Source organism: Notolepis coatsorum (assembly GCF_963971535.1).
Source record: "Notolepis coatsorum genome assembly, contig: SCAFFOLD_98, whole genome shotgun sequence".
Taxonomy (NCBI): domain Eukaryota; kingdom Metazoa; phylum Chordata; class Actinopteri; order Aulopiformes; family Paralepididae; genus Notolepis; species Notolepis coatsorum.
In genome coordinates, this window is record NW_028171233.1 from 332,575 (window position 1) to 349,300 (window position 16,726).

General features: G+C 44.6%; 1 protein-coding gene across 1 annotated transcript in view; it reads right to left on the reverse strand.

Annotated features, from left to right (window-relative positions):
* Window positions 1–16,726, reverse strand: part of cenpn (centromere protein N) — a 33,636-nt gene that overhangs the window by 8,169 nt on the left and 8,741 nt on the right. The window contains exons 3-8 of the mRNA XM_084339213.1: window positions 15,519–15,564; window positions 13,651–13,710; window positions 8,091–8,164; window positions 6,832–7,005; window positions 5,961–6,062; window positions 4,119–4,173 (exon numbers count right to left, since the gene is read on the reverse strand). Coding sequence (XP_084195339.1) covers window positions 4,119–4,173; window positions 5,961–6,062; window positions 6,832–7,005; window positions 8,091–8,164; window positions 13,651–13,710; window positions 15,519–15,564 — 511 coding nt within the window. The remainder of the gene's footprint in view (window positions 1–4,118; window positions 4,174–5,960; window positions 6,063–6,831; window positions 7,006–8,090; window positions 8,165–13,650; window positions 13,711–15,518; window positions 15,565–16,726) is intronic.

Consider the following 16,726-nt stretch of genomic DNA (forward strand, 5'->3'; position numbering starts at 1 on the left):
ACGTTTAATGGTGTGAAAGGTTAGCAGTCGTCATGACAGCACGTCGCATGACAACCAGGAGAGGGGCGGGGGGCCGTCGTTGCTACGACGAAGACCTATAAGTCGAACGGTGTTTCCGGGTAGGGCAGACTAGAATCTGACCGAGAGCGAGTAGGACTGAGATCACACAGAGGACCTTCTCTCCTCTCATCACGAGAGAGGGGGGGGGGGGGGGGGGGGAGGAAGAATGCCACGACATCAGTAGTTTCGGCTACCACGAGGATGGTCTTAGGCTAACGAACAGGCCTGAACACTATTGGACTGAATCACAAAAGGACAATCTGAACACACCGAAAGATCATTAGAATAGACTCTTCAAGGACGATACAATTTGATAACATCTGATAACATCTGATTATGAGGTTTCTGTTTAGAGAAATAAAACAACGCTTTTCCTCACAAGGTATCTCACGTTGTCGAAGTGTCGAATTCTTACGGAAGTGGAGGAGTATTATGGTTTATGGATTGCACTAATGGGGGAAGATAAGGATCTTATCTACCAGTATCGGAGACGTCAGGACCATTAAAAGTACACAACGCAGAGGAATTGGATGGAGAGCCAAACAGACGAAGACGTGATACTGGCCAGTTTGATCAGAATCTAACAAGTTACACCCCCCCCCCCCCCCCCCCCGCCTACCCAACCTCCTCCAATGTACAGTTTCTTCGTCAAATGTATATATACTCTCTTTTTTAGACTATTTTTGTATCAAACAATACTGTATTTGTAAATCTGGTATGTCATAAATGTATAGATGTAGCAGTACTGTCTATCTGTACATGTATGTTATGATGAATTGAAAATGGGGGACCCTGATGTAAACAAGATGAAAGTATTTCTCTGGTCTGCATCCCCTTAACAATTGTGTGTATTGAGCTGTACTGTATTGTACCCATTCTGCAATCTGTTAACACTTTAACTGCCACACACGAGATATCTCGGGTTTCCAATAGTTATGTTGAAAGCCACTCACAAGATTTCTCGGATTTTTTTTTTTTTAGCGATCTGAAATCATATTGCATCACGCGAGCCTACCCGAGTATACCCGAGCACCGCCGGCGATCATATGTGGAAAAAAGCACCCCCTATCGTCTCCCAGATGACATAAGGGATTTTGGAATGGACTCAATGAAAATGGATGGGGGAAAAAATCCGGTACTCCACATTTTCCAGTCCACTGATCCAGCCGGGGTTACCACAGTTAATTCTGGAGCCTCTGAGACCCGCGGAATCATGTGTACTACTGTATCACGTTGGATCCATACACTTATCGATTTTTTCGAATGGTGATCAGGAATTGGAATATACCAGTTGGATACCATCTGATGTCAGGTAAGGAATCTATGTTATCAGTGTTAGGATAATCAGACACATTTTGATGAAGATATACCGTACTTTTCGCACTATAAGCCGCACCTGACTATAAGCCGCAGCAGCTAAATTGAATGGTGTGTACATATATAAGCCGTACTGGACTATAAGCCGCATGTGTTTTAATGTTTTTAACCTCACCCGGCCCGGACATGGAAAGGATTGACAGATTGATTGCTCTTTCTCGATTCTGTGGGTGGTGGTGCATGGCCGTTCTTATGAGTTTAAGTTCCCACCTCTACAGAGAATGACTCCCACATCTACAGAGAATGACTCCCACCTCTACAGAGAATGACTCCCATTGGGACACAATACTGTCGGACAAATAACAAGAATTAACTCATTTGTATTAAGTTTAGCAAATAAGGGAACAGATAAATAACATTTCAATGCAGTAAAAAAAAGCAATATTTCGATTTTCGGGTTTTGTCCACATATAAGCCGCACCGTTATATAAGCTGCAGGGTCGAAAAATGGGGGAAAAAGCTGCGGCTTATAGTCCGAAAAGTACGATAGGCTGTTTTGTGAAATGGGCTCTATCGGTTTGACTGTAAAAGTCCAAGAGGAAATGAAAACGGCAATTATCCGTGCGCGGCGCGAATGTGCTTGCGTGCACGTATAATATTGATCATCTAGCGTTTATTTGAAAACGATTCATAAATAGGCAGACAAATATCAACGTTCTGGAATATTCCAGTAAAAGACGATTATCACAGAATGGTCTAGAATGAACTGTTTTTTATTTCAAAACGGGTGCTTTTCAAAATGCTCTGAAACGGAAATGAAGCGATAAAAAAACAATTAATTTGCCTTGACAGCACTGACTGGAAAATGATTATTTGATAAGCGACGGGCAGCTTAGACACATAGCCATAATTTAAAACATAGATTAGGCGATATTAACGTTAACATTGAAGTGGACCGTGGCATCAAGGGGGTAAAAAGGAAAACCCGGCGTGGCACTCAAAGTGTTAATAAAATGTTCAATCAATCAATATTTAACAGATTGCAGAATGGGTACAATACAGTACGGCTCAATTTATATAGGACCTAATCTAGAGCAAATGAGTGACAGGCGCCTAGTGCCGGCTTGCTTGCTCTCTCTCTCTCTCTCTCTCTACTCGACTTGCGCTGTGCTCGTAATAGTATCTCTCTATAGTCCAATAGATGCGACTGTATGTCCTTTGTTTACAAATTAGATCCGCACCAAAAAGGGAAAGCCAACAAAATCACTGGTAACACACTAACCCCCTGTAAATACACACCAATCTGGCACAACCCTGACTTTCAACTCGGCAAATCACCCATATACTTCCCAGCTTGGAAACAAAAAGGCATTACTCATCTTCACCACATCTTCACAGACAACAGCCTAATCACTTATCAAGATTTGACTGAAGGATACGGCATTGGGACAGACCAACACTTCCAATTTCTACAGCTGAAATCAATTTTGAAATAAAAAATTAACACTACACAGAATGATCTTGAACCACCTCAAATTATATTAGCAATGAATAAAATAACATCACAGAGGAAAATATTTTCAAAAATATACAAAATACTGGCCAGCGCAGACACTACATTCCATCTCCCCTTCACTAAATGGGAACAGGACTTGGCTTTCTCTCCCAATGCCGTATCCTGGGAACAAATTTGCACCAACACATTCACAATGACTAACAACACTAACCTTCAATTAATCCAATATAAGGTGCTACACAGAGTACATATCACACAGCACAGGATGTTTCAAATGGGATTTGCAAGCACAGATGTATGCTCCCATTGCACCCTCAACACCCCAGACAACTATTTCCATGCCACCTGGCTCTGCCCACCTGTTCTAGACTTCTGGAATTCAGTCATCAATACACTATCCCGGGTCATGAGCTGCAGCATTCCTCTCTCCCCCTCCCTCTGCCTACTTGGGGATACTACTGCTATCAATTTATTAGTCCAGAACACCAAACCCCTACTCGTTTCTCTAGCTGTTGCCAAGAAAACTATCCTCTTAAACTGGAAGACAAGAAAAAAGGTGAATACTGGCCAATGGTTAGGCCTTCTCTCAAATTACATATCACAGGAAACAATCTCAACTATGGATCACATCGAAGTCTCACAATTTAATAACATCTGGAAATTGCTTGTGGATAATCTAGGCTCCTAATCATAGGAGATTGACCTGTGAGCCATCCACTCCATAACCCACCCTTCTCTCAATCCCCCTCTACTTTACTTACTCCCCTCTCTGCCCCCCCCCTTTCCCTTGTCATGTGTATTCGTTGTTGTCCTTCATTGTCCTTAGTTGTAATTTGTTTGTCAATATCTAGTCTGAGTTCCCCCCCTCCGAGAGGGCAATGAAATATATATTTTTTAATATTTTTCTTATTTTACTACACTTTTTATTTAATTTTGTACTGTAAATAATTAAAACGTATAATAAATAATAAAGTTGTCCCCCGAAGGGGGGGGGGGGGGGGGGGGGGGGGGTGGATGGAGTGCCCTCAAAAAAGGGCCGGGAAAAAAGCAAAAAAAAAAAAAAGGGTAGTGTGAACGCAGACCAAAATCAAACAATGTATCATTTTCACATTTGGTCCACCAGAAAGTCCGGACTATCAGAGGATAGTCCGGACTATCCCTGGACTTTCAGGTGTGAACACGCCCTTAAAGGGGGTGGATAAACATTATGACTGGAATAACATACTTAAAGTGGGTGGATCATCTTCCCGGAGAGCTCTGGGGTCCATGGTTGGAAACACCTAGAAATAAAAGGGAGAAATAAAGACGCCTCAGAATCAAGACTTGACTGCTACAGGATTTCCCGACTCTGATACCCGTCCCAAGAATGAGAGTCAAATTAAAGGTCCTGTATTGTGAAAAAGTGCACATACATTGGGTCACATCAAACTGTGAAATAAGACAACCCAGTCAGATTTAGTACCCAGCCCATATTCAGAAACTGCCTTTAAACAAGCCGTTTGGACTAGGGATGCGCCGATCCGACTTTTTCAGTCCCGATACCGATACCTGGGCTTTGGGTGTCGGCCGATACCGAGTACCGATCCCCATTGTTCAATTAATAAACTGTATGCCTCACTGTCACTGTGTGGAAGAGACTGGGATCATTCTTTTGTGCAGCAAGGCAACATCAGGCTTGACTTAAAACATTACTTTCCTAACTTAGTGAAACTAAAGGTAACAAATTAACACATAGATATAAATGTCCTGAATTAAAACATTACTTTCCTAACTTAGTGAAACTAAATGTAACAAATTAACACAGATATAAATGTACTGAATTAAAACATTACTTTCCTAACTTAGTGAAACAAAATGTAACAAATATAAATGTACTGAATTGTTATTTATTATAATATTTTTTTAATTTAAATAAAATATGTATATATATATATATATATATTTAATATTTTTTACCCGATACCCGATCCAGCTATTTTAGTCATATCGGGGCCGATATCCCATATCGGATCGGTGCATCCCTAGTTTGGACTCGTCTTCATGTGACGTCACCAAAAAGCTCATTGCAATGCGCAGTCATCGATTGCGTGTGAAAAACGCACGTGTACAAAATGGCGGCTTCCTCGTAAACCCTCCCTTTTCTACCTAAAGTTGGACCCAAAATATGTTTCTGACAACATCTTAAGCATATTTCATCTGCAACGCCTAGTTTGACACTTTGATCTGAATTTCGACAGCGAGTCTTTCCGGAGCCCTTGACTCATGTGTGCGTGTGGAAAAAATACTTTCTCTTTTCTACCTAAAGTTGAACCTAAAATACTGTCGGCGTCGGATGAAAACCGCTCATCTCCAAAAAGTTTACTTTTCAGGAATTCAGAAAAACAGCCTAATTTTCAAATTGACATCCATGTATTTAAATTGTTTTGTATTTTAGGTTTTCAATGTGTTTCATAGATACTAGGGTCATGAAAATGGCTGATAGAGAACCATGTAAACATTTATTCCCAATAATAAAAAAAATACTTGTCAAATTTACATCAGTCACATGTTCTATTAATAAAACCTCTGGCTAGCAAAACAGTATGATGAAGTTAGTGAATGCTAGCTTAATGTTATTTGACTGTGCTCTCTCCCTCTCTCTCTCTCCCTCCCTCCCTCTCTCTCCCTCTCTCTCCCTCTCTCTCTCTCCCCCTCTCTCTCTCCCCCTCTCGTCACAGTCTGATCAAATGAACCATCGTTCTGTGCCAAGAGTATATTCTGGAGCACGGAATGGCAGTTTTCTACCAGGGGTTTGGACATGTTGCAACAAGGGGCAAGTATGAAGGAAGTTAGTATCGAGGCCAAGCCAGTAAGTTATCAACTACTGGAGAGATGCAGATGTTCCATTTCTCACAATAAATATAATATAATGTGCCGTATGTTTTATAGTTTATTCACCATGCTCCTTTTATATAGACAATCGTTAGCTAGGATTTCAGTTGTTACAGTAACATTTCACTACTGTAAAGAGCATCGAGGCCTTTGCTATACTCCATACCGGCAAGGTCAAAGGTCAAACCTGACCTACCTGTGGATACTGCATCCGTATCAGGTCCCTGATGGCGACGAGCTTCCGTCCGCTGAGCTGAGCGTCCCTGATGGAGCCGTGTCTGGTGGCCAGCACCAAGGCCTGGAGCACACGGCACAGCAACAGATAACGTCACCTTTTTAAAAACACATCTACCGGTGTACATACTGACAAATTACAGTCATTAATCAAATACAAATTACAGTGATTAATCATCAAATACACTCACAGCACACACACTCACTTTAAATAAACAACTCACTGTAGCAGCACCCACTTTAGACACTTTAACACACTTTATATTTATTGGTAAAGAGATTTGCACTACAACTCATACCTCATTGCACCTTACCCTAAGTTGTACCAATCAACCGCTTCTTTTCACCTGGCAGCGTGGACTCTCACTGAGAGGGTGTAACGTGTGGAAGGTCACACTACCCCTCTTAGATCCTTCCCTCGCTGTGCAGGCGCCCCGACCGAACTGTAGGAGTCGCTGTTTACAACGACCAGGACCCACCCACCGACTTTCCCACCCTCTAACACTGCCAATTGTGTTAGTACGACGGCCGGCCAAGCCGGAAGCAACGCAGAGAGCTGGGCTCGATACCAGTATCTCCTGCGTTGGTGGCGAGCGCCTTTGCCCACTGCGCCACCCAGCCGCCCTGTATATATATTAAACACTTTTGTTTACACTTTGTTTACGTACTTTTGACTTTCTATTTTATACTTTATCTATTTTTATCTAGCACACTCTCAGGAGCAAAACAGAAAAAAGCATTTCATATAAAAGTATTCTGTATTTTTGTATGACAACTAATAAAGAAACTTGAAACTTCATTACAATGTTATACAAACGCATCCGATTTCCCACCTGGTTCAACAGGAGCTTGTGTCGGTCGTTGACACCCGTCACGAAGACGAAAGGGGTCTGGAGGTGGTGAGCGACGTACGTGGGTCTCAGGTGGTTCGGCCGAGAGGAGCCGTCCCCCCAGGCCACGCGGATCCATATGGCCTCATCCGTGTGCTTCTTGATTTTGATCGACACCTTAGATGTAATGGCAAAAAATCCATTTAGAGACTGCCATCCAATGGTTAAAAGCACGCTATTGCAATCTGCCATTGGCCGATCTTGATGTCACCGTCTAATTCACAGGTGCCTAAATCACGTCAACAACCAGGATAGCAATAGCATGCGTTCAACCACTAGATTGGCAGTCTCTCTGTGGATTTATTGGGGGTGTTTAGATCATAGATATATATATATATAAACATAGTGATTTATCTATGGTTTAGATTAGGGATGCTCGATATTGGCTTTTTTACCGATGCCGATATACCGATATTGTCCAACTCTTAATTTCCGATACCGATATCAACCGATACCGATATATGCAGGGTTTCCCCCCCAAAAAATTGAATAATTTCAGGTAATTAACATTACATATATCTTGTTGTGGAATTAACACAACATTATGCATACTTTTGACAATAAATAAAATCTGAATTTGTTCTTACTTGCTTGCCTGGGTAAATAAAGGTTATAGAAATGTAATTTCTTTTTTTTTTTTTTGAAAACCGATAGATATTTTCCGATATCACATTTTAATGCCGATATCGGCCGATAATATCGGACATCTCTAGTTTAGATGGTTAACATCAAGGCACTGTGATGTGGCTGTGATGTGTAGCTAGCTATCTTAAACAAGGCTGTGACTATGTACCGGTATGTAACCTACACTTGTAACAGGGTTCCCACAGACATAGCAAAATGAAATTCAAGGACTTTCAAGTACTTTTCTAATGACTATTTTTCATTTTAAAAGCACATTTAAAAAGGATACAATTCACTTTTAAATGCTGTTTTTTATAGATACAAATCTAAATGTATGGCTTAAAGCCGATTTCCGACAATTAGAATAAAAAATATTATATTTCTTGATTTGGAACAATTTTATCATCGATGAACAAAACTTTCAATGAGAATGGTTGATTTGAATTTCAGGGACTTTTTAAGCACCTTGTTGTAAATACGTAGGCTCTATTTGGGCTACTTATCCATTGAGACCTGCTGAGTGAAGTGTGGAGGCTTGTATGCATCACTAGCCTCGTCATGAAGGAGAGCTCACTTACGTGTCTGATGAGCTGAGTGAGGTGGGCTTTAAATAGCTCCTTGAATTGGGTCAGGTCTATAGAGTGGGCATCATCTAGGAGGCAGAGGAAGGGGACAATAATCAACTGGAAATGCTTTTATATAGCAGCTTTTATATAGCAGCTTTTATATAGTAGCATGTATATAGTAGCATTTATATAGCAGCATTTAAATAGCAGCATTTATATAGCAGCTTTTATATAGCAGCATTTATATAGCAGCATTTATATAGCAGCATTTATATAGTAGCATTTATATATCAGCTTTTATATAACAGCTTTTATATAGCAGCATTTATATAGTAGCATTTATATAACAGCTTTTATATAGTAGTGTGGTGTCACATTATGGGAGTCTTTCACGCCAGAGTTGACGCGTCACAGGGGAGGGGATATAGGGGAGTAGTAGGTGTGTGTACGTGGTTGATTCTGTGAATGAATAAAGTAGGAAGTCACTGAAGGACCTGTCACGCGCGTTATTGATTCGCCTCTTCCTTCAACTTCCCACATTGGTGACCTTGATCGTTGGATTATTATTGTTATTGTTATTATTATTATGAGTGATAACGAAGAAAACGCTGTTCGGCCCGCTGCGGTGGCGGCTGCGGTGTCTGTCAAGTTGCCCGAGTTTTGGCAGCACGACCCGGACCCATGGTTCCAACATGTCGAGGCTCAATTCCATCTGCGAGGTGTCACAGTGGACGACACGAAATACTATCATGTCGTCGCTGCATTGGATGCACAGACCACCCGTCGCGTCATGGGATTTTTACGAGAGCCGCCGGCCATGGGGAAATACGCCGCTCTCAAACAACAGCTGTTACGGCTGTTTCAGCTGTCAGATACGGAGCGGGCGGAGCGCCTGTTGTCACTGAACGGTTTAGGTGACAGTAAACCAACCGAGCTCATGGAGAACATGTTGGCGTTGCTCGGCTCAGGTGACGCATCATTTTTGTTTATACAGTTATTTCTGCGTCAGCTCCCACCTCCAGTACGCACTGCCTTGGCCAGCTCGCCGCTCGTGAGAGCCAAGGATTATCGGGGGATGGCAGAAGAGGCTGACAGGATATTGCTGGCAACCCGCCACTACAGCGTTAACGTTAACGCTGCGCTGCCGGCGGGGGAGATGACGGGAGCTGCGGTATCGGATCGCCGGAGGGAGAATGAACTTTGTTTTTTTCATCGGCGTTATGGTGCCAAAGCCAGGCGATGTGAGCAGCCTTGCTCTTTTTCCGGCCAGGGAAATGCCAGAGCCGGCGCTCATTAGCAGCTGTGAGTGCTGGCGATACGACGAGGCTGCTGTTCATTGAGGACACGTTGTCCAGTAGGCGCTTGCTGGTGGATTCGGGAGCCCAGCGGAGTATCCTGCCAGCTTCAGCTGCGGACGGCTTGAGTGGCAGTCACGGCCCCCCGCTGGACGCCGCCAATGGAACTCCGATTCGCACCTTCTGCACCAGGTCAGTGACTGTTTGTTTCAATGGACATGCTTTTAATTGGGATTTCGTAATCGCTTCTGTGTCACTACCTATACTGGGCGCGGATTTTTTATGTGCTCATAGACTTTTGGTGGATGTGGCGAACCGTCGCTTAATTGACGCAGTGTCATTTGCCACTTACCCCTGCACTCTGGGGGGGGGGGCCGGCTCGCCCTCGCCAACATCCTCGCCACGGGGGACGTGTACCAGCGGCTTCTCGCTGATTTCCCCGCTCTGACTGTGCCCACGTTTTCTGCTATGGTCGCAAAACATGGGGTGGAGCATTATATCCCCACGGCCGGTCCGCCAGTTTTCGCGCGCGCACGCCGCCTTGACGCCGCTAAACTGGCCATCGCTAAAGGGGAGTTTGACACAATGGAGCAGCTCGGCATTGTGCGGCGCTCCGACAGCCCGTGGGCCTCGCCTTTGCATATGGTTCCGAAGGCTGATGGGAAGTGGCGCCCGTGTGGAGATTTCCGGCGCCTCAATAGTGCCACGGATCATGACCGCTACCCTGTCCCGCACATCCAGGACTTTTCTGTTCACCTGGCCGGGACCACCATTTTCTCCAAGGTGGATTTGGTGCGGGGCTACCACCAGGTGCCAGTCCATCCCAGAGACGTGCCCAAGACCGCCGTTATTACCCCGTTTGGACTTTTCGAGTTTTTAAGGATGCCTTTTGGACTCAAGGGGGCAGCGCAGACCTTCCAGCGGTTGATGGACTCTGTGCTGCGAGGGTTGTCGTTTTTGTTTGTGTATTTAGACGACATCCTGGTGGCCAGCACATCTGCTGAGGAGCATTGTTTGCACCTCCGACAGCTGTTTCAGCGGCTGAATGAACATGGGCTGATTGTTAACCCAGCCAAGTGTCAGTTCGGCCGGCCAGACATAGACTTCCTGGGCCATCACATCTCTTCACAGGGAGCTGTGCCTCTGCCCACCAAGGTGGAGGCGATCACTGCCTTCCCACGTCCTCGCACCATCAAGCCCCTACAGGAGTTCCTCGGTATGGTCAATTTTTATAACCGATTCATACCAGGAGCGGCTCTCTTGATGCACCCCCTGTACGAGGCACTAAGGGGCAAGAAGGACAATCAGGAGGTGGACTGGTCCCCTGAGAGGGTCCAGGCGTTTGATAGTGCTAAGGCTGCTCTCGCTAACGCTACTATGCTGGCACACCCGTACCCGGCCGCTCCAATAGCCCTCACGACCGATGCCTCGGACTATGCTGTGGGGGCGGTGTGTGATCAGTGGGTGGCTGGCGCCTGGCAGCCTCTGGCCTTTTTCAGCAGGACACTGCGGGACAATGAGAGGAAATACAGCACGTTTGACAGGGAGCTGCTGGCCCTTTTCCTCGCCACGCGTCATTTTAGGTTCCTGTTGGAGGGCCGGGAGTTCACCGCTTTCGTGGACCACAAGCCTCTGACCTTTGCCATGGCTAAGACCACGGAACCATGGTCGGCACGGCAGCAGCGCCAACTGTCCGCCATTTCGGAATTTACCACGGACCTGCAGCATGTGGCGGGCAAGGACAACCTGGTGGCTGACTGCCTCTCCAGAGTGCGGGTCAACACTGTGCACCTGGGTGTGGACTACGCAGCCATGGCAGTTGACCAGTGCACGGACATGGACATCCAGGCATTCAGGACAGCCACGACAGGACTGAGACTGGAGGATGTGGTGTTCCAGGACAGTAAGGCCACGCTCCTCTGCGATGTCTCCACAGGCCGACCTCGCCCGATGGTCCCCGCTGGCTGGCGCCGCCGCATTTACGATGCTATACATGCTTTGTCGCACCCGGGGGTGAAGGCATCAGTTAAGCTGGTGGGGGCTAGGTTCGTCTGGCCGGGCCTCAGGAAGGACGTCAAGGGGTGGGCTGCCTCTTGTGTAGCGTGCCAGCGCGCCAAGGTGCATCGGCACACTAAGGCCCCGCTGGGGCCATTTCTCATCCCGGAGAGACGTTTCGATCATGTTAACGTGGACCTGGTGGGCCCGCTGCCCCCCTCCCAGGGGTTCACTCACCTGCTGACCATGGTGGACAGGACCACCAGGTGGCCGGAGGCTGTGCCCCTGTCATCCACTACATCGGCGGACGTGGCTCGGGCGTTCATCTCCACCTGGGTGGCCCGTTTCGGTACCCCTGCGGATCTAACTTCGGACAGAGGGCCCCAGTTCACGTCAGAGTTGTGGAGCGCCGTGGCGGAGAGTTTGGGGGTGAAACTCCACCGCACCGTGGCATACAACCCGCAGGCAAATGGTCTCTGTGAGCGTTTCCACCGCACTATGAAGGCTGCTCTCCGGGCGGCTCTTACGGACAGTAATTGGGTTGACCGTTTGCCGTGGGTCATGCTAGGCCTGCGCTCGGCCCCAAAGGAGGATCTGCAGTCTTCTTCGGCTGAGCTCGTGTTGGGTCAGCCGCTGAGAGTCCCTGGGGAGTTCCTCCCAGGTGCCACAGCCCCCTGGTCAGCTGCGACTCATCGCTTGGCCATCCGAGACGCCGCCAGCACTTTCGCTCCCGTGCCCGCACATCACTGTCTTCCCCTGTCCTACATCCCCAAGGACTTGATGTCAGCCCCGTACGTGTTCATCCGCCGCGATGCCCACCGATCTCCACTCCAGGCTCCATACGATGGGCCCTTCCGGGTCCTGGAAGCGGGACCCAAGAGCTTTATGGTGGACAGAGGGGGGCTTCAGGAGCGGATATCGGTGGACCGTTTGAAGCCTGCACACGTGGACCCGGTCGGGCCGGTGGAGCTGGCTCAGCCCCGACGGCGCGGCCGTCCACCCAACCCCACTCCTGCCGCAAGTTTGCGGCCCATGTCTGCCTCTACCCCGGCAGCAGACCCGGACTCTCCCCCAGTCCAGCCTCGCCGCCGGCGCGGACGGCCGCCGGCTCGTGCCCTTCCCCCTTCCCCCCTGACTGTTAAGCGCAGTCGTTATGGTCGGGTAGTCAGGCCTCCTACGAGGGGCTGAGTACTTTGGGGTTTTTTTTGGTATGGGTTGGGGTTGCAGGGTATGTCTACTCTGGGTGTTCGGGGGGGGCCTGTGTGGTGTCACATTATGGGAGTCTTTCACGCCAGAGTTGACGCGTCACAGGGGAGGGGATATAGGGGAGTAGTAGGTGTGTGTACGTGGTTGATTCTGTGAATGAATAAAGTAGGAAGTCACTGAAGGACCTGTCACGCGCGTTATTGATTCGCCTCTTCCTTCAACTTCCCACAGTAGCATGTATATAGCAGCATTTATATAGCAGCATTTATATAACAGCTTTTATATAGCAGCTTTTATATAGCAGCTTTTATATATAGTAGCATTTATATAGCAGCTTTTATATAGCAGCATTTATATAGCAGTATTTATATAGCAGCATTTATATAGCAGCATTTATATAGCAGCTTTTATATAGCAGCTTATATATAGCAGCTTTTATATAACAGCATTTATATAACAGCATTTATATAGCAGCATTTATATAGTAGCATTTATATAGCAGCATTTATATAGCAGCATTTATATAGCAGCTTTTATATAGTAGCATTTATATAGCAGCATTTATATAACAGCATTTATATAGCAGCTTTTATATAACAGCTTTTATATAGTAGCATTTATATAGTAGCATTTATATAGCAGCATTTATATAGCAGCATTTATATAGCAGCATTTATATAGCAGCATTTATATAGCAGCATTTATATAGCAGCATTTATATAGCAGCATTTATATAGCAGCTTTTATATAGCAGCATTTATATAGCAGCATTTATATAGCAGCATTTATATAGCAGCATTTATATAGCAGCATTTATATAGCAGCATTTATCCAAAGCGCTTCACCATTTTTGTTCCTCACATTCTCACACCGACGGCGGAGGCGACCATGCAAGGTGCCGACCTGCTCATCAGGAGCAGTTAGGGGGTTAAGTGTCTTGCTCAAGGACACTTCGACACGCTGCCCGGGAGGAACGGGAATCGAACTGGGAACCTTCCGATTACCAGGCGACTACCTCTTGAGCCACTGTAAGCAACCCTACCTGCTGGAAACGTCACAGTAGTTGTTAAGTGTACCTTCTGCATCAAACAGCTGGAAGGCTCGCCACATCCCCTGGGTGTGACCGTCAATGGCATCTGAGAAACAACCACATCCTTAATACATGTGTTGGGCTGTAGCCAATAGTTCGAAGCTTCATTCATGACATTCGAATACAATTTTTTTTGTCTATTCATTCTGTTTAAACCAATGGGGTTTTTCTTCACAGTTTCAGATAAAGATTAGGCTACACTAATATTATACTATTATAGTATATAACTAGTCATAAACATTTTTATAAAACATTTATCATAAATGATGTAGCCTGTCTGCATCCGATCTGCGCTCCATCAAGACGTCACCATCACTTTCGTACCAACCGTGACCTGATTGGATTATTTATGTTGACCAAACTGAAAAGAAAGTTTGATTTAATAAAAAAGAAATACTCATTTAATCTGATTAATAACTTTATTCAAATTGAGGATTTTGTTTGGGGATATTAAAAAAAATAAAAAAAAACGTTTAAATTCATTTAGGACAATATGACAACAGACATTCGAAGCTTCATTCGAAAACTTCAATAGAAGTTTTGAATGTAAAAAAAATAAAAAGACATTTGGTACAGCCCTATACATTTGTGACATGAGAATCACACCAGGGCTATCCTAATTAGGGATACACAATAATTATCGGGGGCCGATATCAGCAATTATGACGTCATCCCGATAAAAGTATCGATAGATCCGATAATATTATTTTTCTTTTTTTACACTTTTTTTTTTAACTTTTTTTTTTTTATGTCAACGTTCACACACACAAGATATGCTTACTTAGGATTCGACTTGATTCAACAACAAAGCAGTCGGGGCAATGGCAAGCCAAAAACTGTCAAAAATTTGAAGTTTGGATTTCTTTATTTTTTTACAACTGAGGTAGGTAGATTACATTTTTAGAGACTAAAGTACCGAAAAAAGGTACCGATTCACAGGTACCGGTATCGATTCACAGGTACCGGTATCGATTCACAGGTACCGGTACCGTATCGGTTCGAATGTGAACGGAACCCATCCCTACTGACAAAGCACAATACCTGTTGGTTTTTAGTTCACTCATTGGAAACACATTGTTAATGACATTGACGGATTGTGAATTTTGTGATTGACTCAAATTATATTTATTTGGAAAAAATAAATATAGTCACTTTATTTGAAGAGTCAAAACTGTTCTCTTGGCTTCGTTTTGTTCATAGTAGTAACGCTCATGTCATGATAAATCTGGTTAGGTCAAAACTACAGGAATATACATACAAAATTAAAATATTATAATACAATAAATATATATATATATATCGGTTATCGGTAGGGATGGGTACCTTTCACATTTGAACCGATACGGTACCGGTACCTGTGAATCGATACCGGTACCCAACGGTACCTTTTTTCGGTACTTTAGTCTAAAAAGAATTTATTTACCTACCTCAGTCGTAAAAAAATAATCCTAACTTCAAATAACTACAATTTCGACCGTTTTCGGCTTGCCATTGCTCCAACTGCTTTGTTGTTGAATCAAGTCAAATCCTAGGTAAGCATATATTGTGCGTATGAACGTTGACATGAAGGGGAAAAAAAGTAAAAAGGTTAAAAAAAAAAAAAAAAAAAAAAAAAAAGAGTAAAAGATAAAGTTTTATTTTTATTTATTTTTTGTATCTCACTTGAATCGATACTCGGTAGTACTGACGTGTTTCGGTTCGGTACCTCAAAAGAACCGAATTCGGTACCCATCCCTAGTTATCGGTATCGACCTTGAGGAGCAGAAAGTTATCGGTATCGGGTTCAAAAAATCTATATCGTGCACCCCTAATCCTAATGTAGCTTATTCATCTAACAAAACCACTTCCACTTACGTATCATCTCGAGGTCTGTGACGTGTTTAACTGCCAGGCCTTTCTCCTATAAAAAACCAGACCACGAGTAAAGGTTATTTACATCCATGCTGTGCTGTCAGAACAGTATTGCGTTTGTAGGTGAAGTGTTCACCTACCTTGTTTAGTCACGTTAGCGATGCTGCCCTGCCTCTAGTGGTCATAAAATAACTACTGCAGCTTTAAAGATTGGATTTATGGGGCACCCTTGTGGCGCGTACCATAGTGCCACGCGCACCTACACGGCCGACCCGGGTTCGATCCCAGCACCCAACGTTATTTGTCGCATGTCCTCCCCACCTCTCCTCCCGTTCGCCCTCTCCTCTGTCGGTCCTGCGTGACCATGAAAAAGCTGTAAAAATGCTAAAATATAATTTTAAAGATTGGATTTATGTTATAATGTTACAATGTAGCATGTTATAGTGTATCATTTTGAAATGTTCGTATATACTTTAGATACTATTGCTACTATGTATGTAACTATGTATGCATGCATGTGAGAGCCAGGAGAAGCGATGAAGGCTGATATCGATCAACGAGGAAGCTGTCAACACCGTTTTCTAACAATGTATAATTATATGCATACCGTAATTCCTCTAATAGTAACCCCGGCTTGTATTTGTTTCAACTGTAGCGGGTACCAGGCTTGTATTAGGAGGAGGCCTGTATAAGAAGGAGGCCTATATTTCAAATGGATCATAATGAATAAATCAACATTTTGTGTCAGTTTGAACCCAGTAAAATGTACTGGGTTCATTTATTGAAACCAAGTACTGTATGAAATAGTAAACAGTGCAATTACAGGTGGTCACTGGTCATTTCAACGTTTTCAAAGTGAAATCAAGTAACTAGCTCAGTATGCAGCTCAGTATATTAGTAACCCGGCTTGTATTAGGAGGTCGGCTTATAATTGCTTAGCTCAAGAGCGCACCCGGCCATTAATAGAGACCCGGCTTGTATTTGAGACCCGGTTACTATTAGAGGAATTACGGTATACAGTACATACCAATTATTCGCTTGTTCATTCTCCATCCATAGCAACACCCATATATCACCGACACCCTCATGGGGGGTCCCCTTTGACCGGCCCATCTGAGGTTTCTCCCCAAGTGTTGACCCCCTGTTGCTAGGTTACAGAGAGTTGTTCCTCATCTTCACTGGGGGTGTCGCAAAATCTTGGGATTTTATGG